The 17,021-nt window shown below is 40.8% G+C and overlaps 1 protein-coding gene across 1 annotated transcript in view; it reads right to left on the bottom strand.

The window, feature by feature from the left end:
- The window catches only part of LOC115354040 (uncharacterized), a 222,895-nt gene extending 216,101 nt beyond the window's left edge, over positions 1-6,794 (bottom strand). The window contains exons 1-2 of the mRNA XM_030044194.1: positions 6,766-6,794; positions 6,169-6,243 (exon numbers count right to left, since the gene is read on the bottom strand). Of these exons, the coding sequence (XP_029900054.1) occupies positions 6,169-6,205 (37 nt within the window). The 5' untranslated portion in view covers positions 6,206-6,243; positions 6,766-6,794. The remainder of the gene's footprint in view (positions 1-6,168; positions 6,244-6,765) is intronic.
- Positions 6,795-17,021: the final 10,227 nt, after the last annotated feature.

Genomic DNA, 17,021 nt, shown 5'->3' with positions numbered 1-17,021 from the left:
CAGGAGTGTGCTCAGTCACTTTACAGCATTGTCAGTATCATGTTGATGCTGAGGTGAATGGCTGACTATAGAATCAACATCTGTAACAAGTAAATAACGTGTAAACCCTTACATGTCAGTCAATTCATTCCCACATTTATAACACATGCAGTTTCCTTTAAAGAGGGAGTCAACAGCAGCAGAAAACTTGTGCTCAGACATGTTGCACATCTGGCCACATCTAATCAGTGACCTCACATCGTCACATCATTGTAGCACTTGAGTTCAAACAGGAATGTTTTCTGGAGCTACAAAGTTACTAATTACAGCTATACTGGTTACTAGGGCTGAACGATTTTAGTAAAAGAGCCAATTGCGATTTTTCTGGCAGATATTGCGATTTCGATTTTATTCGCAATATTTCTTCAAATCAAACTTCAGTGCAATATTCACCATGTACAGTAACATTTTTAAAACATGACAGAAAATTACATCATACCATCAAAACATTAAAGGCTATTTACTGTAATGCAAGGATGAATACTAAAAGATAAGAATTGCTTCCAACATGTATTTATTGCTAAGAAACATACATGTACATTCTTTAAAGTCCTTGACCAACAGCAGTTATTACAACTGAAGAACTAAAAGAGCCATATTTGACTGTCTTAATTTAAAAGTAGTGCAAAAAATCCTTAATTGTGTTAATTTAAAAAAGTTAAATAAAATACAAAAAGTTTTAAAAAACGATGTTGAATAAGTAATAATACTCCACATTTTCAGCTCTATTACAACTTTTTCCTCACACTCCGCGTACAGCTGTGGGATGGCAACCTGGCTGAAGTAGGTGCGGGAGGGAATCATATCTTCTGTCCAGCGTGCGGAGGCGGTTTTGAAATCCGTCTCTGGTGACCGTGTTAACAGACACCACGTCATGTAGCATATTATGGCAGTCGTTATCTCCCGGTGCCTGCAGCTGCTCTTTTCATATGGAGTTACACTAGCAAACGATGCTGTAATTGTAGTGTGTTTGCTATAATGGTCTTGAGCATCACTTTCACTCGACTTTTCACCGGACTTTTTGGTCAGGCACTCGTCATGTAAATGCCTGTGACGATTTTTCAAGTGCCGGTCTAAGTTTGTGTTGCCGCTAAGGTTGTGTTGCCGCTGGATGTTGCAACTTTTGCTTGACAGGCTTTGCACAGTAGCTGTTTCTGGTGCATGTCTGCAGTCTCAAACCCGAAATACTCCCATATTTCCGACATGCTGCTTTTTTGGGTTTAAATCCCCTAATTCCACTTCTGGTTCTGCTGAAGCCATTTCAAAACACGTCATTTAGGGACACCAGCTTGTTGTTACTGAGGGCTCTAGTTTCCCGGTGCAGTGCAGGGTGGCGCAGTGAGGCGAACCCCGCGCAGAGCTTGTTTGGACCAGCGAAACGTGAGAGGCGGGCGGTTTGCAAGTTTCGCAGACCGAGGTGTCAAAAGGCTTCGCCGAGGTGCGCCAAAAGCTCGCCATCTGAAACCACGTCTACTTTCCGCTCAAGGCGGAGCGGGGCCGGCGCAGTGGAAGTTTGGCTGACAGGCGGGCAGTGAGCGCACGTCACCAAAACCTCACAGATATTCAGACACATTAACAATGCAATAAATACCCACAAAAACCACTATTCAATACTACTATCTCAATCAGCACATAAATGTATCTCCATATCGACTGTCCCATCACAACTGATGTCAGATCAAAGGAGATTGGCACCGTTTGGCATGCGTAATGAAAACCCAACCTGATCACCTGTCAGTCAAACAATGTGTCCAGTACTGTGATGTCTTTTTTCCAGTCATGGTGTCTGGCGCTGCTCGTATTAACTACACAGTTCTTCTTCCATATATATAAATATTCCACACTGGGTTTCCGTTATCCGGTGATCACCAGACTATGACTGGTAAAATCTGCCAATGTCCGGTAATTTTTAAATGTCTGGTGAAAATATTCCCTCTAAGCACAATTTGAATTTTATTAAAACAGTCAATTTCCACGTAATTTTATTTATTAAATTTTTTTTAAAAAATAGACTACGTGATCCCTGTCTCCAGTGTACCAGAGAGAGAGAGAGAGAGGGTTTTTTTTTCTGCAGAACTGGATCAAAACAGCGCAGCGAAGTCGCCTGAGGGAGAACAAGGTCACAAGACTGATGCGCATTGCAAGTTGCGGAGAGACACTTGAGACTTTCGATTTTAATTCAGCTGCTGAATTAAGTTTTTATTGCATCTATTTGATTTCAAGTTGGCAGCACGCCGCGTTATTAAAATGGTATGAGCCAGTTTTTTGTTTGCAAATTGTAGTTGCAATTGTTTGCAATTGTATGCAATGTTCATGTTAAAAGAGCACAGGCTTGTGCAATATTTATTTATTTATTTTAGAAGTTACGCACGTGAGTCAGTTGACGGCACTCATTTAATTTGATACAGCCTGCTTTTCAATAAAAAGATTATGCTATAAATTGACATGCCTTGATAATTTTAAGCTCAATAAATTCAGATAATATTTGACCGGAATTTAAAACATTTGTTGGTAAATTGAAAACCTGCTGGTCACGTTGTCCGGTGCCAATTTTTTCTAACGGAAACCCTGATTCCACACAAATCGAAAATGTAAAATGAATCAGTTCCTTGCCAGACACTGGGCATTTAGAATAGCAAATGTAAAAGCTTTCATGAACCGGATTTTGTTTTAATCTCTAGGGCCCTATCTTGCGCCAGACTCCCTAAACCCGTTATTTATGGATTTAGGATTTAGGAAGAGGCGTTCCCCCGTAAAAGTTGCTATCTTGTGCACCTGCCGCTATCCGCAAAACACCTCCGCTACCCGCTATATTATGCATAGGCGTGTTTTGGGCGTTACGCCAGCTAAACCAATCAGTGTGCCAGGTGCCACTGCCTTTAAGGGCAGACTGCGCTATCCTAAATCCTAAATCCTAAACCCGCAATGGAAAGAGGGAGGTAGATTTTCTCAGGGGTTCTACTGAGGCTAAAGCAAGTTGGCTTTATATATATACATATTATAAATTATATTATAGGCGAGTTAATTCGAGAGGTGGAGCCACATGTGTCCAAGTGGACGTGTCACAAGGTTGTACTGATTGAATAAAATCCCCGGGTCACACCACACACACACAAGAGGCAGAGGTGGAACTATGTGTAAACTAATTTATTGACAAGGTAGATTGGGCAAATAAAATATTAAAAATAAAAATATAGCACAGCTGCTGGCTTATGATAAAACAATAAAACGTGCTGGCCTAAGTGTCCGATTAAAACAGTCTTTCCTCTAAACAGTCTATATGAGTAATATACTCAGTCATTCCGGCGGCGTCCCGGTATCAGTCCGACCGTGTGTGTGGCGAGGCTCCGTCGGGGCGCGCATTGAAGCCGCCTGGGTGCGCTCTCGTAACAGCCCAAACTTTAGGGAAAGCGGATAGCGGGTGGTCCTGACCACCCGCTATCCGCTTTCCCTAAAATCTTCCCTAAAGTGTGTGCACAAAATAGCAATTTTAGAGATAGCGCATGAAACACGCCCACGGACACACCTCCAGGCGCAAATAACGGAGTCGGCATAACGGATAGCGGGTAGCGTGGGCGCAAGATACCGTTTAGGGATAGCGGAAGTTCCTAAATCCGCAATTTCCGGGTAGCGGGTAGTGGCAGCGGATAGCGGGTGGCACAAGATAGGGCCCCTAGTGTGTTGTTGCATCAGTAAGTGATGGAGTCGAAAGTTGCAAAACAAACATGTAGGCTATTTATATGAATATGGCAAGGATTATCATTTGAGGTAAAAACATTCATTAAAAATGGGGGCTTCACAGTTAAATTTATATTTGCTTGTAAAAATCAATAACTTTAGCAGATGGTGACAGAGCTGGAAAAAAAGAGATGCGAGGCAGGTAGGTAATGGAAAGACAGGGGACTCAGGAAAACGAATGTAAGGATAGATGCATGGATGGATGGATGGATGGGTGGATGGATGGGTGGACAGATGGATGGCAGGTAGCTCCAGCAACATTCCAGCAGCCAAGACTGGTCTTATTGTCCTGAGTGTGTGTTGCGGCTGCTCTCTTCCTCCATGTCAAATGTGTAGACTTTCATTACGTCTTCACGCAGCGCATTTTAAAGGCGAGGACAGGGGCTCATTTGATTGGTTAAATGTGAATCGGCTGTGTCAAACCCACTTCACGCCTTCTCTCCTCCCTTGCGCCGGTAGGAGGGACGGCGGAGTACTTGCGCCACCGAGCACGGCGTGCCAAAATTGCAAAATCCGCCTGGCCACACCCAGTTGCCGAAGCGCAGCTGCACTGCGCCCCCGCCTCACCCGGTCTGTGAAACTAGAGCCCTGAGTGTGTATGGCCACTTCTAATTGGTTACCATGACCTATCCACGCGTAGCATGCCGCTTCTGATTGGTGAGGTTGACAGGGCATGACGGCAGGATGGTAGGGAGATGGGATGTATGTGTAAAATAGTTGACACAAAAGATCCTGGGTCAGTCCGGAGAGCTGCAAAAACTGCACCTTCTGTGATCACAGGATTGCACTATCTGAAATCGCAATTTTGATCAGAAAACGATGAATCATTCAGCCCTACCGGTTACTGTGGATGAGGAAAGTCTTTGAGTAAAGCAACTAACCTGAGCACTTTAACTGTCATAAGTTCAAAACCTAAAACTAAATACTTACATAAAATATCTTGATCTACTCCCTCTTCATGTTTCTTTGGATAAAATTATTGTGTTTCTACCCACTGATCTTTTCCATGTCCTGTTGTTAGTTTTTCCCCAGAGACAGACCAAGGCAGGTGAAAAACTCATGTTTACATGTTTTTATTTCAATGCTTTTGTGGGAAACACTTACCTGTTACACTGACAAATCCACAACATAATGAAAAGATCTTTCGTGTTAAAGCAGCTGAAATGAAGCACAAGCACACAGTGGAAACGTTTCATTAATGCATGTTGTCATGTTTTTGTTTGTCGAGCAGATATGCAGGCACACACACACACACACACACACACACAAACAAAATGAATACCAGAGAAGTGTAACTCTTCATAATCTTGCATATGTGTTGATAAGGAACCTGGAACAAATGGAAGGCAGGTTACTTAAAACAAATCAAATAAAAATACTCACCAAAACTGAGAAAAAAAAGCAGAGAAACTACAGCCATCACCACAGCCAGCACACCAATGTGAAGCAGAAGTCTGCCTGTTGAAAAACAAGGCTTAGTCGGTGCTAAAAATGTGTTAGTCTTCCTTCAAAGTCAAGCCACAGTTCACAAACCAGATTACAACTGGAAAATATATCAATAGCAACAAACTTGTGTTTGCAGAACAACACTGTGCCATAGATTTAATGCATTCTTCAATTTGTGAAAACAATGCAAAACATTCAAATCGCCGTACCTATGAACTAAATCAAGTTTTGCTTTTCAACACTCAAATAATACAAAATAGTACAGTAAAATAATAACACTGCATTAATTGTGATTTATAGTTAAAATGAATTAATCACATATGAAAATGACTGTGCGGGTCAAAGTTAAAAAAATAGGAACTCTGACCTTCACATACATGAGATTTTTTTCATTCTTTACTGTTTTAAATGCACAGAAAAGCAACACAACTATTACTGGTACTGCTTTGAGTATCCTGGAAAGTTACTAATCACAGCTACACTGGTTACTGTGGATGAGGAAAGTCTTTGAGTAAAGCCACTAATTTCAGCACTTTAACTGTCACAAGTCAAAACCTAAAACTAAATACTTCCATAAAATATCTTGATCTACTCCCTCTCCATTTTTCTTTGGATAAAATGATTGTGTTTCCACCTGCTGATCTTTTCCATGTCCTGTTGTTAGTTTTTCCCCAGAGACAGAGACCAAGGCAGGTGAAAAACACATGTTTGTACATCAATACTTTTGTGGGAAAAACTTACCTCTTTCACTTTCAATTCTGCTCTGTAATGAAAAGATCTTTCCTGCTATAACAGCTGAAATGAAGCACAAGCACACAGTGGAAATATTGCATTAATGCATGTTGTCATGTTTTAGCCTGCAGCTTCACACACACACACACACACACACACACACACACACACACACACAAACACACTTAAAACAAATCAAATAAAAATACTCACCAGAACCCAAAAAACAACCCAGAGAAACTGCAGCCATCACCCCAACCAGCAGAGCAAGGTAAATCTGAGGTCTACCTGTTTAAAAACAAGGCTTAGTCAGTGCTAAAAATGTGTTAGTCTTCCTTCAAAGTCAAGTCACAGTTCACAAACCAGATTACCACTGGAAAATATATCAATAGCAACAAACTTGTGTTTGCAGTACAACACTGTGCCATAGATTTAATGCATTCTTCAATTTCTGAAAACAATGCATAACATTCAAATCACCTTACCTATGAACCAAATAAAGTTTTGCTTTTCAACACTCAAATAATACACAATAGTATGATAAAAAATAAATAAATAAATAAATATATATATCTATATCTATATCTATATCTATATATATATATATATATAGATATAGATATAGATATAGATATAGATATATCTTGATCTTCTACCTCTTCATTTTTCTTTGAATAAAATGATTGTGTTTCCACCTGCTGATCTTTTCCATGTCCTGTTGTTGGTTTTTCCCCAGAGACAGAGACCAAGGCAGGTGAAAAACTCATGTTAACATGTTTTTGTTTCAATGCTTTTGTGTGGAACGCTTACCTGCTTCACTTTCAAATCTGCTAAGTACTGAAAAGATCTTTTTTCTTATAGCAGCTGAAATGAAGCACAAGCACACAGTGGAAATACTGCATTAATGTCATGTTTTTGTTTGTCTGCCTGCAAATGCGCACACACAGACACACACACATACACACACATACACACACACACACACACACACACACACACACACACACACACACACACACACACACAATGAACACCAGGAAAGTGTAACTCTTCATAACCTTGCATATGTGTTGATTAGGAAATTGGAACAAATGGAACGCAGGTTACTTATAACAAATCAAATAAAAATACTCACCAAAACTGTGCAAAAAAAACAGAGGAACGACAGTCATCACCACAGCCAGCAGAGCAAGGTAAAGCAAAAGTCTACCTGTTTAAAAACAAGGCTTAGTCAGTTTTAAAACTCTGTTAGTCTTCCTTCAAAGTCAAGTCACAGTTCACAAACCAGATTACCACTGGAAAATATAGGGTTAGGGTTAGGGTTAGCGTGCACACCGGGGGCAATCGCGCTTGGGCGCGTTTGGGCTTTCGGTAATGTGAGTGCAGGCCAGCAGGGGACTGGAGAGAGGGGCATTTTTGCTTTAGCACGATATGGAACAAATGGCCCTAATGTGAGTGGGCCCGTAGTCTTCCTTCAAAGTCAAGCCACAGTTCACAAACCAGATTACCACTGGGAAATATATCAATAGCAATAAACTTGAGTTTGCAGTAAAACACTGGGCCATAGATTTAATACATTCAATTTCTGAAAACAATGTATAACATTCAAATCACCTTACCTATGAACTAAATCAAGTTTTGCTTTTCAACACTCAAATAATACACAATAGTACAGTAAAACACTAACATGACATAAATTGTGATTTATACTTAAAATTAATTAATCACATATGAAAATGACTCTGCAGGTCAAAGTTCAATAAATAGGAACTCTGACCTTCACATACATGTGATTTATTTCATTATTTACTGTTTTAAATGCACAAAAAAAGCAACACAACTATTACGGTACTGCTTTTATTGCAAATAATTTTTATTATTATTTTTACTTGTGTATTTTCCAGTGTCACAGGTGTCACGGAGACTTGCCTGGATCATTAGGCTAGAAGGTGATGCTGCTTTGCCACTGGCTGCAGAGTTTTAGTTTCATTTGTTTTTTTAATTCCATTTTTTTTTTTTTTTCAAAGTTTTATATGAACAGGAGTGTAAATCAAAAGGAAAGAAATACAAAACTCAAAAAGGTGATGAAGAAATATATAAAATACATAAAAACAAATATTATACATTGTTATCATAAGAAGGAAAAAAAAAATCAATAAAATGTTAGGAAATGTGAGGAAAGAAGGATTTCACCAGAAACTACAACAGTATTTTGACTGATTTTTATACAGAATTCAAAAGAGATTTTCATCTCTGTGTGTAAGGTATATATCTCTGTTTTCCCAGAGAGCATCACCTTTGTCTCTTTGCAGTTTTAAGCTGAAGGTCATCCGTTCCATGCACTGGATGTTTTTAATTATATCTTTCCATTGACTGACAGTTGGAGGTTCCCTACGAAGCCAATGCTTTGTTATGGCCTTTTTACTTAAGACTTTTAAAAGATATCTGTCATTTTTAGGTCATTCTAAGTCCAGGTTCCCTAGTTAAGAAGATTCCTTTTCTATCACAATCAATAAATCCTCTGACGTTCACAGCTGGCTTAAAATCTGGGTCATACACTGGCCACGTTACTATTTGTATTTCTTTTTGAATGTTGAGTTGTTTCACTAAACAGGACCAGAGATCAATAGAAAATCTAACCCACTGACTCTGGATGTTATAATTTTTATTGGTTAGTGGTTTAGTGGTTTTTAGTGGTTAATGGACATCCTAACAAACTCTGTAAATTTCTCAGCCCTCCCCCCTCCCCCCTCTCCCCTCGGCTGTGGCCGCCAGTGAGTTCGAGTGTTTGCAGCGTTGACCAGGCTGGCTAGACCCACCTCCTGGTCTTCAAAATCGATAAACCACTAAAGCACAAGGGTGGTGCTGAAAAACTATGGGAGAAAAGGCTCAAAAACCTGCAGGTGGATGCAGCGAAATGTGCAAAAATATTTGATATGTTTACTACAAGATCGACTGCAGCGGTCGCTGGGCCCTCAGCAGCATCGTCATCGAGTGCAGAGGCAGTCACTGTTGGACTCGCACCCAACATAAATGTGCAACAACAGTGTACCTCAGAGGAAGAAGTGGTAGCTATTCAGGTGGATTCAGAGGAGGAGGAGGTACAGAAAGATGTGACCCAGGGACAGATTGAGGAGGTCAGAGTAGCTACTGCCAGCCCGGAAAGGAGTAATGTCAGCAGAATGAAGAGGGACTTTCATGTAAGGAGGGAGGGCTGTTGTGTGGGTGCGTGTTAGGGTGACCACCTGCTCCACTTTCCATTGGTACATGCATTTAAGCGTTTGTCTGCAACCCCGCATCCTCACTAGCAAAGTAGTGCCCTGCTTTTATATTGCACAATAGTCACTGAGAGGAGAAAACACAAATTAACTATCCACTACAAATCAACCAGTGGTCGGCTTCATAACGCCCTCAACTTTCATCCAATGAGAACTGAAGTCAGTCATGAATGGTCGAAATTGTTGTCAATCAAACTGACGCAGTACAACAAGCAAACCTATCCGATTTCTTTGCACAGGCACACACACACACACACACACACACACACACACACACACACACACACACAGGGTCACACAGTCAGAAAGAAAACAAATAGCCTTGAATGTTGTTTCAGACTAGAAATGACACAGAAATGATGATAGCCTGTGGAATTAAAAAGAAAAATGTTTTGGGATGTGTGTGTATCTTAACCAGATACTACCAGGGGTAACTGTAAAAGTGTGCAAAATGCTCAATATAGGAAATTATTAAAGGACTCAGAATTTCATTCAGTCAGACTAAAATCATTCATTATAATAAATAAAATTATTAAAATTATTAGCCTACTTTGAAGCTAGACATCGGCCAATATCTAGGCCTGTCAATATTAGGGGTGTAACGGCAGTGTTGTAATGTAACGAAGTACAAATACTTCGTTACTGTACTTAAGTAGAATTTTCACATATCTGTACTTTACTTCGTTATTTATATTTCTGACAACTTTTACTTTTACTCCACTACATTTCCGAAATAAAATGTGTACTTTTACTCCGATACATTTCTCTTAACCACCTTCGTTACTCGTTACTTCAAAATAAAAGTTGAGTTGGTGACGTAATTCCTGTTTGTTATCGTTTCAACCGCGGCCGCCAAGTGCGAAGAAGAAGCTCCGCCACCGGACACAGTGGGTAACCGGCTGCCCATATATGAATCGCCACAGGCTTTCTATGTTTTTTCGGCAGCATCTTTGTGATTTTCTGTGCATTCGTTCGTGAGTGCTGAAGGAGTCGGTCTTTAATTTGCGGTTGCCCTCGTTCGCCCTGCGTCCCATATGAAGCTGCACGTCAAACCAGACTTTACAGACAAGCCCCCAAGGTGTGTTTGAACTTCGTGCCTGAAAGTGCTTCATCTTCTGGCAGTCTGCCTCGGTTATGGCTTGGTGGTGGGAAGATTTGTCACGTCCTTCTCGGCGGAGTTTCTTTACCACACCGGCGAAAACACTGTTGCTGGTGGTGAATTCAGCGTCTTTTAACAGACACCAAGCAGCTCCTCCAACCACTCATCCAGGCTCAGGCCACCCAGCAAATCAAAATTCACCACAAAGTCTGACATTTTGTTCACAAAAGTCTTGAAACAAATGTGACCTAACGAGTAAGTGGAGCGCAGAGTAGTTGGTTGCTAGGCAACGCTATGTCCGTTTACAGTGGCGCAGGGATATTTTGTGCTGAGGTCTGCCAGCGGGTTACCCTGATTTTACAACGGCATGGAACGCGGCTCAGCCAATCACATTTAAGGATGGGAAGCAGCCGTTTTATAATTTCAAATAATAACTCGCGCTCGTGACAGTTGTTGCGAGGTGCCAAGTTCAGTTTGTCCAAACAGGGAGGCTGAGAGACACAGAGAGCTGTTGATGGTGACAGAAGTTTAACGGTAATGTTAAAAAGTTGAAGCTTTTTTTCTCCTGTACCCAGGTTGCTTTTACTGTAAGGAAGCCACAATAAATTCATTATCAAAATTCTAACCGCTCACTTTGTTTAAATACTTTTACTTTTACTTCTAATACTTAAGTACAGAAAATATCAGAAAATTACTTTTGATACTTAAGTACAATAAATGTCAGGTACTTTAAGACTTTTACTCAAGTAATATTCTAAAAGGTGACTTTAACTTCTACCAAAGTCATTTTCTGGTGAGATACTTGTACTTTTACTCAAGTATCGCTTTCAAATACTTTATACAAGACTGTGTAACGGTTCACCTAAAACCACGGTTCGGTTCAAACCTCGGTTTTCAAAAACTAGCCTACTAAAGAAACGTTTTGAAAACTTCTAGAAAAAATGTCTAGATTTTATTAACAAAATATTGCATTGCAATAAAGAACATGAACATTACTATAACACTTTTCTTACCACTCTTCTCTGATACAGCTGCCTGTAGTATTTCCAACAGATGTTCACTTGTGTGACTTTCATACACACCGCGTGTCTGAAGAACGGGGTTTTTAATTACTCAGTTGTCAGTGATATAATATCCAACCATGTGTAGTTAATGCAGTGAACTCTGCGCTGCTTCAGTCCTCTTGTAGCCTTCACGTCTTCATAAAGTTTAGGCAACACATTTTGACTGATATGTGGTCGACTGGGCACGTCATGTCGCTGTTCCAGGACACTTAGCAAATGTCTGAATTAAGCATTATTGTAATAATGTATGTAATAATGCGATTATACAACTATTACCAACAAAATAAAATGTATAATCAAAATGTATTCACATTGTGGGCATTTCGCTCTCAAAATATAAAAGTTTTTTGCCGGTATTCTCTCCGTTTCAGTGGAAATACATGAGATTTGACGTTGACTAGTCCTTGTCAGCCAGCCAACTTGGGCTTATCATGTTTTCTAGACATCGTGATTTCCCCAAACTGAATAAATACCACACATCAACAAAAAACTGCTTTGCTAGCTCAATCATGTTGTAACTAGAATATCCGCTGGGAAAAAAAAAAAAAAAAAATTCATGGACTGATAGTTATACTTCTGTCGACTTCTCAGTCATTTTTTAAGCTAACAGGTGCCGTGACAGCGACTCACCAACACAGCTGATCTTTATCTACGACCAACTTATATGAACAGTTATATTTAAATATAGGCTACTGCTTTCCAGTGTCGGCGCCACGACAAACATCTGTCTTTTAATAAACTCACCGGCAGACGTTTTATTTCAGCTGGGGGTGTGTCACTCCAAGCTAATGGTAGCTCCTGTTAATGTGGCTGAGCAGCAGAAGTTGAACTGTCTGCCCGGTGTTTGTCAGGTCGTCTTGTAGACATTTGATTGCCCAAGACGTTGACCGGGCCATACTGGCTTAATTTCCTGACCTCTCCAGCTGATCCAGCTCTTCACTCGTCACTCTCGCGTATCTCTCCTTTTTCTGTTCTGTGTCGTCTTCCTCATTCAGCCATTTATCCAAACTTAGGTTGCCAAATAAATCAAAATCGACAACAAAATGTTCCATTATGCAGGCTAACAAAGCAGACAGCGGATTTTGATGCGGGTTTCAGTGAACGTTTCGTGTTGCCATGGAAACCACACAGACTCGGGCAATATGGTATAGGCGGAGTAATGTTTTCACTGATGAGGTTTTTAAGCGTTATTACACGAGAGGGTGTGCTTGACCGTCATTATTGGCTCGACGGTGATGCGGCTGTTTGTTAATGTCCATCCTCACTGATATTAACGGTGAAGCCAAAGTGAACCGAGGTTCGAGAAGACGGAATGAGTTTCTAAACCGAAATCCTTTGGACCGAGGTTTTCCAGTTCGGTCCAAAACCGTCACATCCCTAATCATAAACATTAAGAAGAAACATGAAGAAGAGTCATAATTATTTTACACTGGAAGCCGTCCAGAGTTTTAGTTTCATTTTAAGGTCAGAATGGATAGGAATTAGCATGCAGCACCTGCAGGCAAATCTCTGTCTCACCTCTGTTTGTGAGTTTTATTGCAGATGTGAGGGACACAACTAGGGTTGCAAAGGGGCGGAAAATTTCTGGTTAATTTCCGGAAGCATTCTGGAAACTTTCCATGGGAAGTTCAGCTGGGGAATTTTGGAAATTTTGTTCTGTCATAAGCAGACATGCGTGCAAACTAATGACATTTTTGACTTTGACTTACTAACTGTATTTGCATGAAAACTGGCTAGCAGAGAGCAGAAGAACCAGCATCACAGTTGAGCTAGCTAGTACCATGATAGCTAGCCCCTTAAATAGCCACTGTATAAACACATTTTGACTTATTTTTTCCAGTTAAACTTAAATACCATGAGTGAAATATATTTACCCCAGTCATATCATCAAAACCTTCTTAACTGGATGTAGTCTGTGGGCTAAAATGTAGGCTAAAATGTAGGCTTAGTTGTGTGGCCTCAGTTGTCCTGCTGCAGTGTGCAGGATTCTAGAAATGATCTGTCCATGGGATGGAGGAACGCACAGTGCAGAGAAGAAATTCAATTGAATTTGCATTAAATCTGGAGTTTCATTTGCATGAGGTTGTTGGTAAATCCAACCCAGAACTAAAAGCTTGTGTTTCTTTTTTGGCAAATTGGTGCCACTGTTCTCAAAATGCTTCCACTCATTAAAAAAACACTGGTAAGATGACCAATTAGTGAACCTTTCATTACACTACAGAATATTTCGGTAACTGATATGATTTCAGAAATCTGACTTTGTAAAAAATGCTTATGAGGATAGGTGTTTGTAGAAATTGTTGCAAGTAATCATATAGTAGGTTCAAGGTCTGAGAAATATTGTTAATACCACCAAAAATCATTAATGAGCCCAAACCTAAGAACCAATCAAATAACAGTGACACAAAAACATGACCTGCATCCAATACAGCTATAATTTAGTGTAAAATGTGCTAGATTATTGTATAAAAATGTAATACACTATATTACCAAAAGTATTCGCTCACCTGCCTTTACTCATACTATGAACTGAAGTGCCATCCCATTCCTAACCCATAGAGTTCAATATGATGTCGGTCCACCTTTTGCAGCTATTACAGCTTCAACTCTTCTGGGAAGACTGTCCACAAGGTTGAGGAGAGTGTTTATAGGAATTTTTGACCATTCTTCCAAAAGCGCATTGGTGAGGTCACACACTGATGTTGGTCGAGAAGGCCTGGCTCTCAGTCTCCGCTCTAATTCATCCCAAAGGTGTTCTATCGGCTTCAGGTCAGGACTCTGTGCAGGCCAGTCAAGTTCATCCACACCAGACTCTGTCATCCATGTCTTTATGGACCTTGCTTTGTGCACTGGTGCACAGTCATGTTGGAAGAGGAAGGGGCCCGCTCCAAACTGTTCCCACAAGGTTGGGAGCATGGAATTGTCCAAAATGTTTTGGTATCCTGAAGCATTCAAAGTTCCTTTCACTGGAACTAAGGGGCCAAGCCCAGCTCCTGAAAAACAACCCCACACCATAATTCCTCCTCCACCAAATTTCACAGTCGGCACAATGCAGTCTGAAATGTACCGTTCTCCTGGCAACTTCCAAACCCAGACTCGTCCATCAGATTGCCAGATGGAAAAGCGTGATTCATCACTCCAGAGAACGCGTCTCCACTGCTCTAGAGGCCAGTGGCGGCGTGCTTTACACCATTGCATCCGACGCTTTGCATTGCACTTGGTGATGTGTGGCTTGGCTGCAGCTGCTCGGCCATGGAAACCCATTCCATGAAGCTCTCTGCGTACTGTACTTGGGCTAATCTGAAGGTCACATGAAGTTTGTAGCTCTGTAGCAATTGACTGTGCAGAAAGTCGGCGACCTCTTTGCACTATGCGCTTCAGCATCCGCTGACCCCTCTCCGTCACTTTACGTGGCCTACCACTTCGTGGCTGAGTTGCTGTTGTTCCCAAACGCTTCCATTTTGTTATAATAGAGCTGACAGTTGACTGTGGAATATTTAGGAGCGAGGAAATTTCACGACTGGATTTGTTGCACAGGTGGCATCCTATGACAGTTCCACGCTGGAATTCACTGAGCTCCTGAGAGCGGCCCATTCTTTCACAAATGTCTTGTTTCACAGTCTGCATGCCTGAGTGCTTGATTTTATACACCTGTGGCCAGGCCAAGTGATTAGGACACCTGATTCTGATCATTTGAATGGGTGAGCGAATACTTTTGGTAATATAGTGTATATTATATAATTATTTATTGTTAAATATTAATTTAAAACTGAGGAGTCACAAGGGTGAAATATATTCCCAATCTACGTTTGTAACTTAAACTGTCAACAATAACTAATAGACGACTTAAAAAGATTTTCTGAAAACATCAAGTGGAATTTAGGGAGATAATTTAACAAAATAAATACATACAAAATAAATAAATAAAAGGCATCCATCTCCTAAACCCTCTTTGAAAAACCTCCCACTGTGTCATACTCGCTGCCCTTCAGTATAATGCCTTTAAACATTCCTGCCATCCTCAGAGTCTGGAGCCAAAGCAGCGAGACATCAGCTGAATTTATTAAACACTTTCAAAAGCTGCTCTGACTCTCAAGTATTGATGCGCTTCATTTACATTCTTCTACACTAAATTACTCTGCAATCTGGTATTTCATCTCCAGCTGGTATGTCATTCAGTACCTAAACCTGAGGGATTGAGACACTGTAAAGTCCTCTGAGGCAGTTTTAGGGCTATACAGATTAAGTTGACCTCACTTTGAAAATTGTCCATGATTAGACAGCATCATTATTCTACATGACATCTGCTTTTCACTCTGTGTGTGTGTGTGTGTGTGTGTGTGTGTGTGTGTGTGTGTGTGTGTGTGTGTGTGTGTGTTTATAAGTAAGGGAATAAATGTAGTTGTTGTTACAATTACTGAATGGGGGCTCAAAAGTGCAGTGTTGTGCGCTGCAGCATTGATGAGTTGATTGGAGAGGACATGAACAGGCTGAACAGGTGAAGAGGTGAGCAGTAATCAGGGAGGGGAAACCACAGGGGAAGACACAGGGGGAAAGGGAAAACATATGGAAACAAAGGGAAATAACAAGAGGCACAGCTGTGACCATGACAGTAGTGTGTGTGTGTGTGTGTGTGTGCGTGCGTGTGTGTGTGTGTGTGTGTGTGTGTGTGTGTGTGTGTGTATTTGTGCGTCATTCAAACTGGGATTGAATCAATGGTCACATGTGAGAAATTTCTATGGCTTTGTCCCTGTAAACACACTTTTGTGGTCTTGCGGTGTTGAGTGTGTGTTCACAAGCCACTAAGTAAGAGTGGAAGACTGTCCTGTTTCTGAAAATGCACCAGTGCAGCTGCTCTAACACGACTTCAGAGCAGTACTCAAGTATCTAAAAGTATCCTACATTTCATCCGGAGTGTGTATGGCCAAAGACAGTCGATTAAGATGATGGGCATTCCCATATACGCACAAGCGATCTTAGGTTATTGTAGCTTCTATTATTGGGCAATATGATCAGCATAAATTTGGCAAGTGCCATCTAATTATTTGCTTATTTATTCTTGTCTTTATTTATTTATTTTCTAATCCCCTCATTTATGATTTTGGCCGACCATGTTGTTTTAATATTTGGATCACTAATTGGGCCTTGAATTCGCGTATCTACTTAGAGACTTTGTCCTCTTTATGCCATTCTTGTGTCACAAACACCAGTAATTGCTACCACAAGATGTTGCTTTTGCCAAGTGCGTCCCAATGTGTGTTGACAAAACCTCTCAACACTTGCATTCTCCACGCTTGCTTCTACACTCTGGCCAGTTCCTGGAAACATATCGCTCAAGTGGCCACGTGGCTCAGCACAAAGACAGCAAATGTGGGTGCTGGGACAAAACCTACATCTGCTTCGGACACTTGCTATTCTCACTGATGGGACACGGAGAGTGATCGGTAAAAAGGAAGAAGCTGATATATAGAAGAGACATCTCCAGTATGATGAAAGTAAAAAGTAAGGTGCTGCAGCTGTGTTCAGGTTCAGTTTAGTTCAGTTCAATTTAGCTCAGTTCATTCTGTCATTTATAATTTATGCATGACTCCGAGTGTGTGTATGTCCATCTCATTGCCTTCATTG

The sequence above is a fragment of the Myripristis murdjan genome, chromosome 22 (genome assembly GCF_902150065.1).
Source record: "Myripristis murdjan chromosome 22, fMyrMur1.1, whole genome shotgun sequence".
NCBI classification, from domain to species: domain Eukaryota; kingdom Metazoa; phylum Chordata; class Actinopteri; order Holocentriformes; family Holocentridae; genus Myripristis; species Myripristis murdjan.
This window is presented reverse-complemented; position numbering and strand designations above follow the sequence as displayed.